Raw genomic sequence first — 15,889 nt, forward strand, 5'->3', positions numbered from 1 at the left:
CATTATCGTACTTTGAGAACACAAGTCCCTCTTACCATGTTTGCCCCTCCTGCCTGTGGCGAGGAACTGTCCCCTCCCCCATGCCCCACAGCCCACGTGGCCCACCCCTTCACTTGTGGTGAGCACAACACAGATGCAAGGAAGCAGTGAGGGTCTTCAGTGATTATTCTGTACAATGTGAGAACTAGTAATCTGGGAGGCCCCTCACCTTGACTTTTTTTTAAGCCAGTAACCCAAGTTGTAGGAGGCTCGATGAGAAACACAGTCCCAGTTCTGTTATTTGGATCCTTCATGCTCAACTAGAGCATGCATGCCAGTTACTCCAGAAGGGGCATGCCAACACGGGAGAGCAGGACAGGGAGAATGGAGGGCTTCACTAATCAAATCTGGGTGACTTCTCTGGCATGTCTTGCCATATTCCCTCTCCTCCATCCTCCTAAGTCCCTGTGCTATTTCAGACCCGCAGCCCTTCACACCCTGGCTGCGGTCACCACTTCCCAATTTATCTGCCTTCCTCCAGCCTATCCTCCCTCACATGATTTGGATTGATCTTCCTGAAGCGTGACTTGAAAATGGGACACCCTTTATGGGTTCTAGGTGGGTTCCCATTATCCAGTGACGGGAAGCTGCGAGCCTGTGACCATCCAGCCTCCTTCCCTCTGGTTTCCCTCTTGCCCCTGTTGCAGTAGCAGAACTGAACGTGGGATACAAGAGGGCAGTGGCACATGCTTCCTGTGTCTGGGACTTCTCATGACAGATGTCAGCAATTAGGTCCTGGCTCGAGGGCAGGAGAGGAGAGTGGAGTTTACAGCCATGTGCCAGGCCCTGTGCTGGACCCTTGGGGTTATTTTGTTTGATCCTTACAACTTGGTGGCAGGGATTAGTAATGTTTATACCTGCTTTTTATGAAAAGTATGTGTGGCTCAGAGGGTAAATCCCTTGTCACCTCTCCTACGACACATGACTGCTGGGCTCTAGCTTGACCAGGTTTTCCAGGCCAAAGTAAATAGTTCTGGAGTTTGATCTGGAGCATATGAAATACTGGCTTTTTTTGCCTAGCATATAATTTTACCTGTCCCTTACTGAGCTGGCAAAACACCTGACTGGCCCACAGCTGGCTCAAGGCCATGTCAGGGCTCATTTGGCCTATGAAAGTCTGGCTGTCTCTGCCAGGTGCCTTTTGGCTCTTGAGTTCCAGCCTGCCCAGCTGCAGAACCTGCTGGTAAATAGGGCGAGGCTGGGCTTCATGCCTGGTGCCGTGTCTGCCTCAGGGCTAGGTGCGTGTCTGTGTAGCTGCTCTGCGCGTGTTCCAGCCTGTGCCTCCCTCAGGCTTCTGACCCTGCTCACCCAGCTGTCCCCACTGGGAACGTTGATGTTTTGGGCTGTTCTCACACAGATCACCGGGCCCTGACGTTCCCTACCACTGCAGCCCCAACCCCCAGGCTGCGTGATACCAGTAGGGGTCCAGGTCTGTGGCCTGTTAGGAACTGGGCCACACAGCACCGTGTCATCCACAGAGAAATGCTGGCTAGCCAAAAACTGTCACCTGAATTAAACAATATTTTCAAAACTGCTTTGCCACACGGAGACCAAGCACCCTGCATTAAAAGACAAGCTTCTGGAGTTTTTCAAAAGAAAAAAAATGTGAACACAAAACAGAAGCAATTACTGAAGGCCACCACTTCATCAAATATGTCTGCACTGAGAGCATCACATTTAGTGGCTAACCGCATTGCTTAAGCTAAGAAACCTTTTGCTATCAGTAAGTTGATCCTGCCTGTTGCTAAGAACACTAGACATGAATTTTTAAGAGAGGCTGCAGTTCAAAAGGTGGCACATGTTCCTCTTTTGGCTGGCACCATAACTAGATGAATTGGTGAAACAGCAAAGGATATTGAGGCACAATTGTTAGAGAGGGTTAATGAGTCACCATGGTACGCAATCCAGGTTGGACAGTGTTGACAACAAGGCAACAATGCTTGTCTTCGTGTGACATATTTTTCAGGAGGATGTGCACAGGATATGTTATGTGCACTTTTGTTGCCAACCAACACCACAGCTGCAGAACTATTCAAGTCTTTGAATGATGACATATCAGGAAAACTGAATTGGTCATTTTGTGTCAGTATATGCATGGACTGAGGGGCTGCCATGAGTGGTTGACTTTCTTGTTTCACTACTTGGATCAAGGAGGTCGCTTCTGAATGTGAGTCTGTGCACTGTGTCATCCATAGAGAAATGCTGGCTAAAAAATGTCACCTGAATTAAACAACATTTTGCAGGATGTGATTAAAATTATCAACCACGTTAAAGCACATCCCCTTAACTCACATCTGTTTGCTCAGCTCTGTGAGGAGATGGATGCAGAGCACACACGTCTTGTCTTCTCTCATACACAGAAGTGAGATGGCTTTCTAAAGATAGATCACTGACCAGAGTTTTTGAGTTATAAGAACCGGTCCAGATATTTCTTCTAGAAAAACAGTCACCACTTGGCTGCACACTTGAGTAACACAGAATGGGTCGCAAAACTTGCTTACTTGTGTGACGTATTCAACCTGCTCAGCAAACTCAGTCTGTCACTTCAGGGGAGAAGGACAACGGTGTTCAAGTCAGCAGACAAAGTGGCTGTATTCAAAGCCAAACTGGAATTACGAAGTGACAAGTGAACACTGGGATTTTTGACATGTTTCAAACATTAGCAGAGATTTTGAAAGAGAGTGAGCCAGAGCCTTCTTTCTCCTGACTGGTGCATGACCACTTGTCTCAGCTTTCAAAAGAGATTGAGCATTACTTTCCAACCACAGAAGACCCCTAAACTGGGAAGGAATGGATCTGCCACTCAGCTGTGAATAAACCAGGTGAATCGACTTTGTCCATGCTAAAAGAGCATCAACTGCTTGAGATCACAAATGACAGTGGCCTGAAAGTATGTTTGAGATGACTTCAAATCTCTATACAGTCTGGATGAGAGTCAAAGTGGAGTATCCTGAGGGTTCCACGAAAGCACTAAAAAGGCTGCTTCATTTCCAACATCCTGTCTTTGTGAAGCAGGGTTTTCTGCAATGACAGCAACCGAACAAGATTACAGAGTAAACTGGACATAAGCAACATACTTCAGATGTCACTGTCTCCTATCACCCCCAGATAGGACCATCTAGTTGCAGGAAAACAAGCTCAGGGCTCACATTGATTCTGCATTATGGTGAGATGTATAATTATTATATTACAATGTAATAATAATAATAGAAATAAAGTGCACAATAAATGTAATGTGCATGAATCATCCCGAAACCGTACCCCACCCCGGTCTGTGGAAAAATTCTTTTTTTTTTTTGAGACAGAGTCTCACTTTGTTGCCCAGGCTAGAGTGAGTGCCGTGGCGTCAGCCTGGCTCACAGCAACCTCAATCTCCGGGGCTCAGCGATCCTACTGCCTCAGCCTCCCGAGTAGCTGGGACTACAGGCATGCGCCACCATGCCCAGCTAATTTTTTGTATATATATTTTTAGTTGGTCAATTAATTTATTTCTATTTTTGGTAGAGACGGGGGTCTCGCTCAGGCTGGTTTCGAACTCCTGACCTTGAGCAATCCGCCCGCCTCGGCCTCCCAAAGTGCTAGGATTACAGGCGTGAGCCACCACGCCTGGCGAAAAATTCTTTCATAAAACTGGTCCCTGGTGCCAAAAAGGTTGAGGGAGGTCACTTCTGAATGTTCTGAATGTGAGTCTATGCACTGTGTCATCCATAGAGAAATGCTGGCTGCCCTACCAGACTCCAAAGAGTCCAAAATTGTTCATGACAGTAATAAATTGTCCTTCTATCCATCTTCATTATGGGGTGTCCTCTGAACCCCTCCAGAGTGGCTGCTGCCCGAGGGGCTGGCAACGCTGTTGTCTCACCCTGGGGAGCATCTGAAGCCACTCCAGGGAAGCCTGATTTTCAGCCTTAGTCCTGTGCTGAGCTCCACTCTACCTGAAGCTGATTAGACCTGGGGCTTGAAGAGCAGAGTACACTGAAAGGTGGCGTCTGAGCCCTTGTGGGAGGGAGGTAGACAGACCTGTACGGAGGGATCCTTCCTTGGAAGAACGGCAGTGTGTGCATAACAATCCACAGGAGGGCAGGGTCAGGCGTCCAGACTCATGTCTGATCCTATCAGCTGAGAAGACATTCCCACCCTTCCCGTATACAACAAATATTTATGGAAAGCTCTACCAGGCAGGGTTTCTGGTTCAAACCGCAGAAATTTGCTCTGCTTAACTTAAGCAGAAAGAGAATATACTGGAATTAAATCTGATAGCTTATAAGAATCAACAGGAAGGCAGGAGAACTTGGCTCCAAAACAGGAAGTAGCTATGGGAAGGCGACAACAGAAACAGTGTACTGCCCTTGTATGTAATAGTTAATAATTGCCCACTCATCTGTGCCTTTGCTCTACTCTCTCAAGAGCCTCAGTGTCAGGTGGGGGTGGGGTATGACTCAAAAGTTGAGGTCACTTGCTGAGGCCCAGGCTGCCTAGAAAAGGAAATGTCTTTCCCCCATTGGCTTCCTTAGTGGAAGGTAATGCCGTGTCCCACCAAGACTCACACAACCAGGAGTGCTCCCAAAATAGGAAGATATTTTGGATGATGACTACCCAAAAAATGATAATTGTCCACTGCTGCACAGATACTTTCAGATTAAGCACTACACACAGGCTCTGGGATGCACAGGTGGATACGACATGGTTCTTGCCACCACCGAGATCATGGTGTACATAGGGCTCCTCTACTGTGGGGTGGCATAAGCTGTGGTCACTGATGGAGCCGCTGAGAGAGGGGCCTCATGCCAAAGGATGACTCCCAGGTTGAGCATGAGGGCCTGAGTAGCCTATGGTGACCTTCACTAAGGCATGGACCACGTTTGAAGTGAAAGGATGATAATCTAAATTCCCTGTGGCCTTGCCCTGAGGAGCTGTGCCAAGTGCTGTCAGAGACAGGAGCCAGGTCTCGGGCTGTTGATAGCAGCGTTCCATATTGAGCGGAAGATGGCTGGCAACAAGACTGGAGTCCTACCCCTTACCCCTAAAAATGTCTCAGAGCCCAGATGCATTTGTGGTCTTTTCTCATTAGTTACCTGGAGTGCCTTGAGCTGAAGGAGGTGGCGTGGTGTGCTGAGTACAAAGGGGATCTAGTCCTCGGGGGCAAATCCAGGGCTGAACTTTGCCCAGCCCCCTTGCCGCTGAGCTTGAGCCTAGCACGTGGCGTCCTTTCTTCAGGAGAGATGGGCCCTCTCCGATCAGGGCTGTAGTAGAAAAGTCCGGCCTGCACGCCACACGGGCACCCCGTGTGTGCGGGCCTGCCTCAGGTTTCTTCGTTTCTTTTTCCTTCTTGGAAGGAAACCACTGCAGGCCAGCAGCAGTGATATCATCATGTTCCTCCTTCTTTGGTCTCCTGTTAGGTGACACTGCTGAGTGTGGAGATGACTGCACTCAAAGAGGAGAGAGACCGACTCAGAGTGACATCTGAGGATAAGGAGCCAAAGGAGCAGCTTCAGAAGGCCATCAGGGACCGGGACGAGGCCATTGCAAAGTGAGTGGGGATGGCTTAATTTTATTTTTAAAATAAAATTGAATATATGCTAAATTTTTAAAATTAAATCATATAGAAGAATACAAAGGTAAAAGAGTTTCCCTACTGCCTGCCCAGTCCTATTCTCCCCAGAGAGACACCACTGTTGACAGTTGCGTGTATGTTTTCTGCAGATTTTTTTCCTATGCGTATATAGGTGTATACAATCTAGTAGTTCCATGTTTTTTTAAACATCAACGGGATGTGTCTTTTTTTCCACTTATATCTTAGAAAACTTTCCAATTTCATATATATCTACCTCATATTTTTTTTATTTTTATTTTTTTTAATTTTTTATTATGGACATTTTCAAGCATATGTAAAAATAGAAAACACGAGTTGAATCCCTCTCTACCCACCTCTCGGCCTCAACACTAATCAACATATAGCCAGTGTTATTTCATCTACTTCCTCCACCTCCCCATTGGATTATGTTAAAACAGATCGCATCATGTAGTGTCATCACATCCATAAACACTTTGGTATGTATCTCTACCAGGAAAAAACTTTAAAAAAAATACAACCACAATACAATTATCACACTTAAAAAAAACCAATAATTTCTTAATAGTATCATGTATCCAGTCAGTATTGGAATTCTTCAGTTATCCCATAAATGTCTTATTGATTAAAATCAATTCTAATTTAACAGAATCAGACTCTAATGTCCATATATTCTATTTAATTGATATATGTCCCAAAAGTCTGTAACACTTTTGTTCCTTTTTTCTTTTTCATATTGCATTTATTTATTGAAGAAACTGGATTTGTCTCAGAGTTTTATTACATTCTGGGTTTAATTGCAACCCATAGTGTCATTTAAAATTTTCCTTGTCCTCTATATTTCTGACAAAGTAGGTCATTTTTTAAATAATGTTTTGAGTTTTTATTAACACATAAGAGATACATAAATGCATTCTCTTATATACAGAAAATCTGGAAGTACATAGGCAAAAAACACCTTTACCCATTCCCCATCGCCCTGTGAATTATTTAATGTGCACTCATCCAGCCCCTACTCCCTGAGCGTGAAGAGATAAAACTTACCAAAAAGGTATCTGCTTTTGGGCCACTTACAACACATTAGTGGCAACATTTGTACATCACTTTGCTGTTTACAAAACAGTTTCATCCTTTATTCCTCCCAACCACAGTAAGAAGTAAACATTTTTCATCCCAATTTTACAGATGAGAAAACTGAGAAGTACTTTCCGAGGGTCACAGGCAGTTGTGACTCACTGGCCTCCACCTCAGGCCTCTTGGCTCCTATCTTTCCGACATCCTTTCCCCTCTGCCACACTGCTGCTTCTTAGGAAGCTAAAATAAGCTTTTTTGAAATGATTTATAAGTAAGATACCATATGCTTTTCTGAAAAATAATACAACACGCATTTTAATTTCTGCGTTTAAAATTCCTCACTCTCGAACTTTCCCCGGTTCTAATCTCCACACACACATTTCCCCTCCCTTCTGTTCTTTTGAATCATTTTCATTATTTCCATTTCTGTTTTACTTTTGGGTCCCCTTTTCTGTCTGGTCAGAAACTTATCAGGTTGTCTGTCATTTCTAGTTCATTTTAGGAATTATTGGCAGCTCACGTACCTCTGAATTCCTGGTACATTTAGTTAGTGGACGCTTGTGTAGCAGTATGATAGAAAGGGGAGGGCGTACTTCTGTGAATAACAAAGTGTGAACTTGCGTGATATAATTAGGGAATAAAATGGTAAAATTAAGATGTAATTGTGGAAGCCCATTGGGGATAAAAAGCAGAATAAAGTTACAAGGACACTGGTTGGTCACCTCCTCTCAGCTGGACAAGCAGAAGACAGCAGATGAGGCTGAACACTAACATCAGACCAGGCTGAGTATGGTGACTCACACTTGCAATCCCAGCACTTGGGGAGGCCAAGGCAGGAGGATCCCTTGATGCTAGGAGTTCAAGACCAGCCTGGGCAACTTAGACCCTATCTCTACAAGAAATTTAAAAATTACGAGGTGTGGTGGTGTGTGCCTGTAGTCCCAGCTACTCTGAAGGCTGGGGTTGGGAGTATCGCGTGAGTCCATAAGTTCGAGGTGGCAGTGAGCTATGATCACGCCACTGCACTCCAACCTGGGTGACAGAGCAAGATCCTGTCTCCTAAAAAAGAAAAAAAAGGCTGGGCACGGTGGCTCACGCCAATAATCCTAGCACTCTGGGAGGCCGAGGCGGGAAGATTGCTCCAGGTCAGGAGTTCGAAACCAGCCTGAGCAAGAGTGAGACTCCGTCTCTACTATGAATAGAAAGAAATTAATTGGCCAACTAATATATATAGAAAAAATTAGCTGGGCATGGTGGCGCATGCCTGTAGTCCCAGCTATTCAGGAGGCTGAGGCAGAAGGATTGCTTGAGCCCAGGAGTTTGAGGTTGCTGTGAGCTAGGTTGACGCCAGGGCGCTAACTCTACCCTGGGCAACAAAAGCGAGACTCTGTCTCAAACAAAAAAAAGAAAGAAAGAAAGAAAGAAAGAGAAAGGAAGGAAGGAAGGAAGGAGGGAGGGAGGGAGGGAAGGAAGGAAGGAAGGGAGGGAGGGAGGGAGGGAGGGAGGGAGGAAGGGAGGGAGGGAGGGAAAAGAAAGAAATCGCATTAGCATGGAAGGTGGGAGATAGAACTAGAGGCAGTGTCAAGGTGCAGGAAGGAAGAAGAAACAAGTTGTCCAGTTCCTTTCTTTCAAAAAAAAAAAGTAAAACCTAGCTCTGCCACTGGGCAAATCACAGGGTAAAGAAGTCTACCCCCTAGAGGAGGCTACCAAATCTACATGAAACTATGCATGCCCTTGGCTGCTATCAAAGGAGGCTCTGTTCACACCCTGGAGCCTGACTGATCATTTTGCAACTTCTCCTCCCTGCCAGGAAGCTCCCAGTGAGAATTGTAGAATGAGGGCCCTGTCCTTCCTGGACCCTTGCAGAACAGGGTTGGATGAGGAGGAAAGCTGTTAGATCTCTCCAGGAGGATAGTTCTTTTTCTATCCCTTAGAAGTGAAAATTTTTGGTATATAAGAATTGAGACAACAGACCTAAGCAGTCACTTAAGAGAGAACCATACCCACAACTGTATGGGATCTTCATTTTACAAGATACTTTAATATGCATCATCTCTGACTATCCTGGCTGCACTAGAATCGTCTGGGGAGCTCCCCAATGCCAGGGCCCTCCCCAGAACGGTATAGTCTGAATCGCAGGGGTTGGGGCTACTTCTTTACCCTGTGATTCTGGTGTAAGAATTGCTAAGAAAAATGATTTCCCTCTCATCACTGGAGTGCATGAACATTAAGGTTACCTTATCCTATACAACAGGTGTCAGGAAGGTTAAGAACAATTTTATCTCCTTGCAGGGTAAAGGCCTTCAGTATAAACAAAAATTTGGGGCTTGCACTCTGCCTTAGAAAAACAAGTCAGTTACTAGTGGTGTCATTTAAAAAATGAATTCTTAGGCCAGTGGTGGTGGCTCACACCTGTAATCCTAGCACTCTGGGAAGCCGATGCAGGTGGATCCCTCAACCTCAGGAGTTCGAAACCAGCCTGAGCAAGAGCAAGACCCCACCACTACTAGAAATAGAAAGAAATCAATTGGCCAACTAAAAATATATAGAAAACATTAGCAGGGTGTGGTGGCGTATGCCTGTAGTCCCAGCTACTCGGGAGGCTGAGGCAGGAGGATCGCTTGAGCCCAGGAGTTTGAGGTTGCTGTGAGCTAGGCTGACGCCACGGCACTCTAGCTGGGGCAACAGAGCGAGATCTGTTTACGCCTCCCCCCCAAAAAAAAAAAACAACAAGGAACTCTTCTAGCCCTCGGAAATATGCCTTTTTAAAAAACAGGATTAACATATTGCCCAGCAGCTCCTGTAGCTGCGCGTTCCCGGTGTGGGGTCCCCAGTTCGCGAGCGTCGGGAGGGTGCAGTGCGTGGCCGAGCCTCTGCGGGAAGGCAGGCACCGGCACCGCGGGCTGGCGCGGCGTTAGCACACTCGGGGGCGCCGGGCTGCTCGTGGCGCCGCCTGCCGGAGACGCCGGAAGCTGACGAGGCCGCAGCCGCCGCGGGGCCACGGGTTGGTTCTGAGGTTCCAGGACCGCGGGTGGCGGGCGGGCGTCCATGGCAACCAGCGCCACGCGAGGATTTCCGCTGTTCGCTGCCAACCAATAGCGGCGGCGTGACGGAGGCAGCTGCGGCCGCCCATTGGGCAGACTTGCCGCAGTGGGCGGGGCTGGCGCGGTGGCCCGGCTGTCCGGAGCGGCTCCTCTGGGGAAGGCGGGCGGGCCGGCGGGCGGGGCACTGTCTGGGGTGTCGGTGGGTGACTAAGTGCTTCAGTAGACGTGGGGCCACAGAGGAAGTGCTGGTCGAGGTGGCCTGGGCACTTCACAAATGGGGCCCACCTGCTCCGCTTTCCGGCTGGGCTCGGGTTCCAGTGCTGTCGTGTTCCAGAGCGAGGCTGGGCTTGGCGGCCTCTGCAGGTGGATCCTCTAGCTGTCCTTAGGCCATGCACATTGGGCGCTGGCCCTGTGCAAGGAGGATTCTTTTGTTAGCTTTGCTGTTCGGACTGCTCGAGGGAGCGGTTGATGAAGGCAAGGGCTGAACAATGCATGTTTCCACAGCTGGCAACAGGGCTGCCTCTGCAGAGGCCACCCACTTAGTCCCTTCCACAGCCCCGAAAGTTAATTTTCTTTTACATTGAATAGAAATTTTGAGAAAGACAAACAAAGCAATACGTGAAACCTACACAAAATGTGAAAATACAAAAAGCAAAAGTAGGTGGGGATAAGTCACCTCTCAATGATCTTCACCCAGAAATAACCAAGAGGCATTTTTGTGTCTACTCTTCAACACAGGCAGTTTTTGTTTTACAAAGCTAGTGTCATATTAGACCTTGCTTTCTGGTGTTTTGCTCTATATAGCAATACATTATGAACTGTTAGCACATACCCTGTGTCATGGTTTTTACTGGGGACTGTATTCCATCATGGAATTCACTACCAGCTATTTAATCATTGGATATTCTCATTAGCAAAGCTATGACGGGTGGCAATTTTTGCACACATCTGTATCGTCAAGACAGTTCCCTTAAGGGGGGATTTGCTAATCAAAAGGAGCCCTTTCTATACCAGGAGGACAGGGCCCCCTACCTTCTCCCGTAGGGACTAGCCTCTGGGGAAGGGTGAGTCTCCTTTGTGTTGTGTGAGGCCTTTGATCTTCTCTGGGTTCCAGTCCTCATTTTGGTATCATCATCTTTCAACTACTTTTAACCTCTGTTTCTTCATCTATGAGGTGGGGATGACAATCCTTTCACCTACAAGTTGGTTATGAATTTGAGAAAATGTATGTGAAAATATGTTGCAAACTAACCCTCTACAAGCAACATAGTTGCTGTTACAGTTACTGTTGTGAGTTGGGGTCAGAGCCTGTTTCCTCATCCTGTAGACTCCAGGTAGGTTCCCCAAGTAAAGAACCAGATATCTCTGGCACAAGGTATCTGTGTTCACCCCGACTTGTCTGTTTGCAGGAAAAATGCTGTGGAGCTGGAACTCGCCAAGTGCAGGATGGACATGATGTCTCTGAACAGCCAGCTGCTGGACGCCATTCAGCAGAAGCTGAACCTCTCACAGCAGCTGGAGGCTTGGCAGGTGAGTGAGAGCCCTGAGCCCCAGGGTGAGGGAAGGTTCCAGGAGGAGTCTCTGAACCCAGGCAGAGGATGAGAAGGAGAGTTTGCTACTAGAGGGTCCCATGGGACTGGGTGAACATGTAACCCCAGTCTTCACCTGGCAAAATCCAGAGCTGGTGTCCCCCCAGTCCCTAGGGAGGAAAGTTCAGGGATGCTCTTGAGAGCAACATACCCCAGGCTACTACTGTTTGGAGGTGTCGTCCCCTCCAGGCTTGGAATGGGGGGGCGCCCCTTCAGTCTGGGCTCTGTTAAAAGGGAAAAGAAACAGCTGGCAGACACGGAGAGCCCAGGAAGCCCTATACGATTGGATGAAAATCACAGCTGGATGCAGCTCAGTGCCCGTCTAGCAGCGGCAGCTGGTGCTCTTCCCCTTCTTAAGGGCCAGCCTTCTTTTTCCAGAGTGCGCCGTGCTGGCACAGGCCCTAGGGAAAATGAGTCGGTTTGTCCATCTCTGTGACCACTGTTCTCAGGGTCCAACATGGCTCCCCGCTGGGGCTGTGATGGGCTTTTTGTCGATGAGGTTGAGGTGATACAATGTCAGGATGTGGGTGTCATCATTAACAGTTCTCTCCAAGAAATCCGGACTAGACACATGGAAAGCCACCTGCGGCTTTACAAGGTGTGCCCCACTGTGGAAGGCAGGTGGTTGGTGACTGTTCCTCCAGGGCCCTGTCGGGCTGGTAGCTGGAGCACTGGCCCTCCCCCAGGGTGCTGGTCACTGGCCCCACGCCTGCCGGGCAGCCAACTGGCCAGGCCCCGGCTTACCGCCGTTCTCTCTCTTCTCTCCCGGCTGCAGTTTGCTTCCTCAGGGCTTTTTACTATCTGGCTCCTTTGGTTTCTGATCTAGTGGCCTTTCTCAGTTCCCGTATCAACAGCTTTAGTTGTACACCCCTCCTGCCTTTGAGGTGAGATTGCATCCCATCCACCCTCGCCCTGCTGCCACTGCTGTGCTACCCTCGCCACCTCCCCTCGTGGCCCACCGTGTCTGTGTGCCAGAGCCCAGTGTCATTTCTGTGCAGTGTGATGTGCCCGTGAGCCCCGGGCTTGCTCCTCCTGTCACCGTCATGTCCAGTGGGCTCCTGGGCACCTGTGGCCCAGTGCTCTGGTCTCTTGGCGCCGCCTTCTCATAAATGGCTGTTTTGCCCCCTGAAGGAACAGCGGGCGTGGAATCACGGGCAGCATGTGTCTGAAGCTCTGAAGTGGGGTTGCCCTGACGAATCCGATTGCTTGAAGTATAGATACAATTTGCAATGTGCCAAAAAATGGGCAGCTTTGAAAGGATTTTTTCTGAAAGCCCTTTTACATTCTTGTGTCGTATGTGACATAGCTTTTATTGAGCATGTCCTAGGGCAGGGCATGGTGCTGGGGTTCTGCACTGGAGGCTTGGAAGGCAGGCACCATGTGTCGGCCACTGCCTGGCACAGTGTCAGATCTGAGGGGCAGGTGGAGAAGCAGAAGGGGAGGGATGGAGAGAGACGGGGGAGGAGACATGCCAGGAAAGAGCTGAGAATGGAGGCGGCCAGGGGTGGGGACAAGGGGAAGGCTGGAGAGCAGGAGCGGAGCCAGGGAGGTTGAGAGAGCTGTACTCACTGGCATCTGCAGAGTGTGCCGGAGCGCAGCGTCACCTCTGTGCAGTGCTGTGCCCCTCCAGGTGAGACTCAGGAGGTGGCGGACGAGCAGGTGAGGCAGTGGGGCTGGCCAGTGGCCGCTCCGCTGCAAAAGTGTCTACCTGGCACAGGGAGCCTCCACCACAAACAGCGTTTTTACCAGGAGAGCCCAGAGCCCGCCAGGTTCAAGGACGAAGGAATCAGGCAGATGCATGTTACGTTTACTGCCGCTGTTAATTACACAGGGCTGCTGTGTTTCTAAGCCAGTAGTTTTCAAACTTTATTAGTGGCAGAACCCTTTTGTCAAACGGCATTTTATAGACTCGGAATCTAGCGGCTGGAGGGGAGGAGCCTGGCCACTCTGTCCGGGAGCTTGTAAGGCGGGGTGGGGCATGGGAAGAGCTTTCTAGACAGCATGAGCAGATTGGAGGAGGAAAGGTCCTGCCTACCCCCATGAGGAAGCTAAAAGAAATGGCCTGACAACTCTTTGGTGCATGACCACACCTGGAGTCTGTGATGCCCGTGACTCTGCCGTAGATAGGAGCCTTGCTGGTAGCAGGGAGACTGTTTCTTTGCCACTTGGGGCTGCCAGTGGTGCGTGGCTGTCAGTAGCTCAGGCTGTTAATAGTTGGAAGGAAAAAAAGGACAGAAGCTCCCTGAGGCCAGGCCGTTGGGCTAGAGAGCTGGCAAGCTGAGGTCACCCTAGGGCGTGCAGGGGTGGGGGTGACAAACCAAGCCAGAGGCACCAGCCAGCCCCACGGGACACACGGCCCAGAGGGCTGGTCACGGGAGGCTGAGCGCTGGCTTAGGGACTGCACTGTTATCTGGGCCTATAGGGACAGACCCTCCAGGTGGTCACCTGGGAAGTGGGGATCCGGTGGGGTAACACTTGCGGGGAGAAGCCAGCCCAGGCCCAGAGGAGGCCGGAGGCGCCGTGGGCTCTCGTGCATCCAGCACTGTGCCCCTGCTCACCGCTGTCCTGGTCAGGGTAGCCCCTGCTGCAGCCGCTCACTCATCTCATCCTCATCCTCATCTCACGTCTGTCTGCCCGACTTTGCCACGTCCCTGTCCACCCCCAGGGCTGGGTCAGAGCCCCTGCTCAGCCCCGGCCGCTCTCCCCTCCCCTCTGCAGGACGACATGCACAGGGTCATTGACCGGCAGCTGATGGACACGCACCTGAAGGAACGGAGCCGGCCGGCTGCTGCCTTCTCCAGGGGCCACGGTGCGGGGCGGGGGGACGAGCCCAGCACCACTGAAGGCAAACGGCTCTTCTCCTTCTTCAGGAAGATTTAAGTTGGGAGGAGTCAGGCCACCAGATGGGTGGACTGGAGGAGGCTGACAAGGTGGTGGGGGCCAGGCCCTCCCCTGAGGCCTGGGGCTGGCAGCTGCACTGCCCCACCTAGGGCCCCATGGGTGCCCCCTTTTGCCAGCGGGGATGGAGACCTCAAGGTGGGGGCCTGCCTTGGCCTCTGAAGGCTGCCCTCGCCCTGCCACCTGGCCAAGCCTTCCCCAGGATCCTGTCATCGAGCAGGGCTCAGGCTGCTTCCCAGAGTGGCCCCTTGCTTAGGCTCTGCGGCTCAGACCCAACGGACTGCAGCCCACCCGCAGGTACTGCTGCCTCGGCTTTAGGAAATGGGCAACAGAAGGAATGGAGGCCCCTCTCTGCATGCTTCAGGAGGCCTGCGCCTTGGGGCCGAGTCCTGGGCCTCCGTTCCTTCCCCAGGCCCCAGCCCGGGGAACTTAAGGGGAGGCGGTGGCCACTCGTACCCACGTGCATGCACCCCTGCCCGGGCACCTCTGCGGGCAGGAGGCTGAGTGGCGGCCACGGGGCCTGAGAGCTGCGGCCTATCCAAGCCGGGCTGAGGCCATCCCAAGCCCCAGGGAGGAAGGAGGCCCTGTCCCCTGGCTGCCGCTGCTCTCCTTCCTCAGCCTCTTTTAGTGCAGTCTTTGCCCCTCAGCAGGGCACAGGCCAGGCAGTGTGTTCTCACTGGTCCGCTGCTGGCTTCAGCCATCCAGCCCTTTCCCCTTCACAGGACTGGGGCTGGGAGGGGTCTCTTCCTGTAGCCCCCTGCGCCTCACACAACTTCTTGGCCCAGCCAACCAAGTCTAGGCTGCAGAATGGCCCCAGAGGGGTCTGTGGTCAGCGCCCCCAGGGCAGTCTCATCACCACAGCCTGGACGGGAGAGGGGAGGCCGAGGGGGCCTCCAGCTACTACCCACCAGGCCTGCACCGGGCCGGGGCTGCCCCCACTGCTGCTCCTTAGCTGCCGCACGTCCCCGCCCAGGCCCCGGCAGGGCTCCGCGCCGGGCCACCCGCAGCCGCCCTCCGCTGACTGGGTCTCCCACTTCCTCACACGGGAAAGCACAGCAGGGATGAGCGGAAAGAATGTTCCTATAGATATGTACATACCACAGTGCTGTAATTTTGTATGTAGCAATCATGTAAATACATGTATGGATTTTATAATATACTATATATATAAATCTATAAAGGCATATTTTTAGAAAAACAGCGCACCACTGCTTCTTTTGAAAATAGACTAAGAATAAAATGAATTTCTACACAGCTTCCTGTCTTGGTCTCTGGGCACTTGGAGGGGTGGCCCTGCTACTGGGCCGCTGGAGAGGTAGCAGTAGCGCGTCCGCCGCACCTGAGAGGTCACCTCAGATGCTGGTCCCCAGTCAACGGATTTGGCCAGGAAGGGGCATCTCTCCTAGAGGGTGGCAGCACCTTGCCCCCCACCACTCCTGCCTGGCCTTGCCTGCCCCCAGCACTACAGCGTCCGCAGGGCAGGCCTGCGGCACTGCGCCCCAGGGCACGGTAGAAACTCTGAGCCAGAAGGAAGCCACTCCAAGCCAAGGCTTCCACGGCATCCTCCTGGGCGTGCGAGTAAACCCGGAGCTTCCCCTGGCATCTTACCGCGTGTGCTCCCAGCCAGTGCGTCACACTAGAGCAGACACAACCCTGGACCAGCCGTTCATGGA

The 15,889-nt window shown here is 50.8% G+C and overlaps 1 protein-coding gene across 3 annotated transcripts in view; it reads left to right on the plus strand.

Annotated features, from left to right (window-relative positions):
* BICDL1 (BICD family like cargo adaptor 1) overlaps positions 1–15,470 on the plus strand; it is an 83,885-nt gene extending 68,415 nt beyond the window's left edge. For 2 of the 3 annotated variants that reach the window (XM_012756485.2, XM_012756488.2), the window contains 3 exons: positions 5,439–5,569; positions 11,139–11,259; positions 14,037–15,470. In XM_012756485.2, coding sequence (XP_012611939.1) covers positions 5,439–5,569; positions 11,139–11,259; positions 14,037–14,198 — 414 coding nt within the window. In that variant the 3' untranslated portion in view covers positions 14,199–15,470. Of the gene's footprint in view, positions 1–5,438; positions 5,570–11,138; positions 11,260–12,093; positions 12,203–14,036 lie in introns of all 3 variants that reach the window. The other variant, XR_012914254.1, reaches the window with a different exon arrangement.
* The last annotated feature ends 419 nt before the right edge of the window (positions 15,471–15,889 follow it).

The sequence above is a fragment of the Microcebus murinus genome, chromosome 22 (assembly GCF_040939455.1).
Source record: "Microcebus murinus isolate Inina chromosome 22, M.murinus_Inina_mat1.0, whole genome shotgun sequence".
Classification (NCBI taxonomy): Eukaryota; Metazoa; Chordata; class Mammalia; order Primates; family Cheirogaleidae; genus Microcebus; species Microcebus murinus.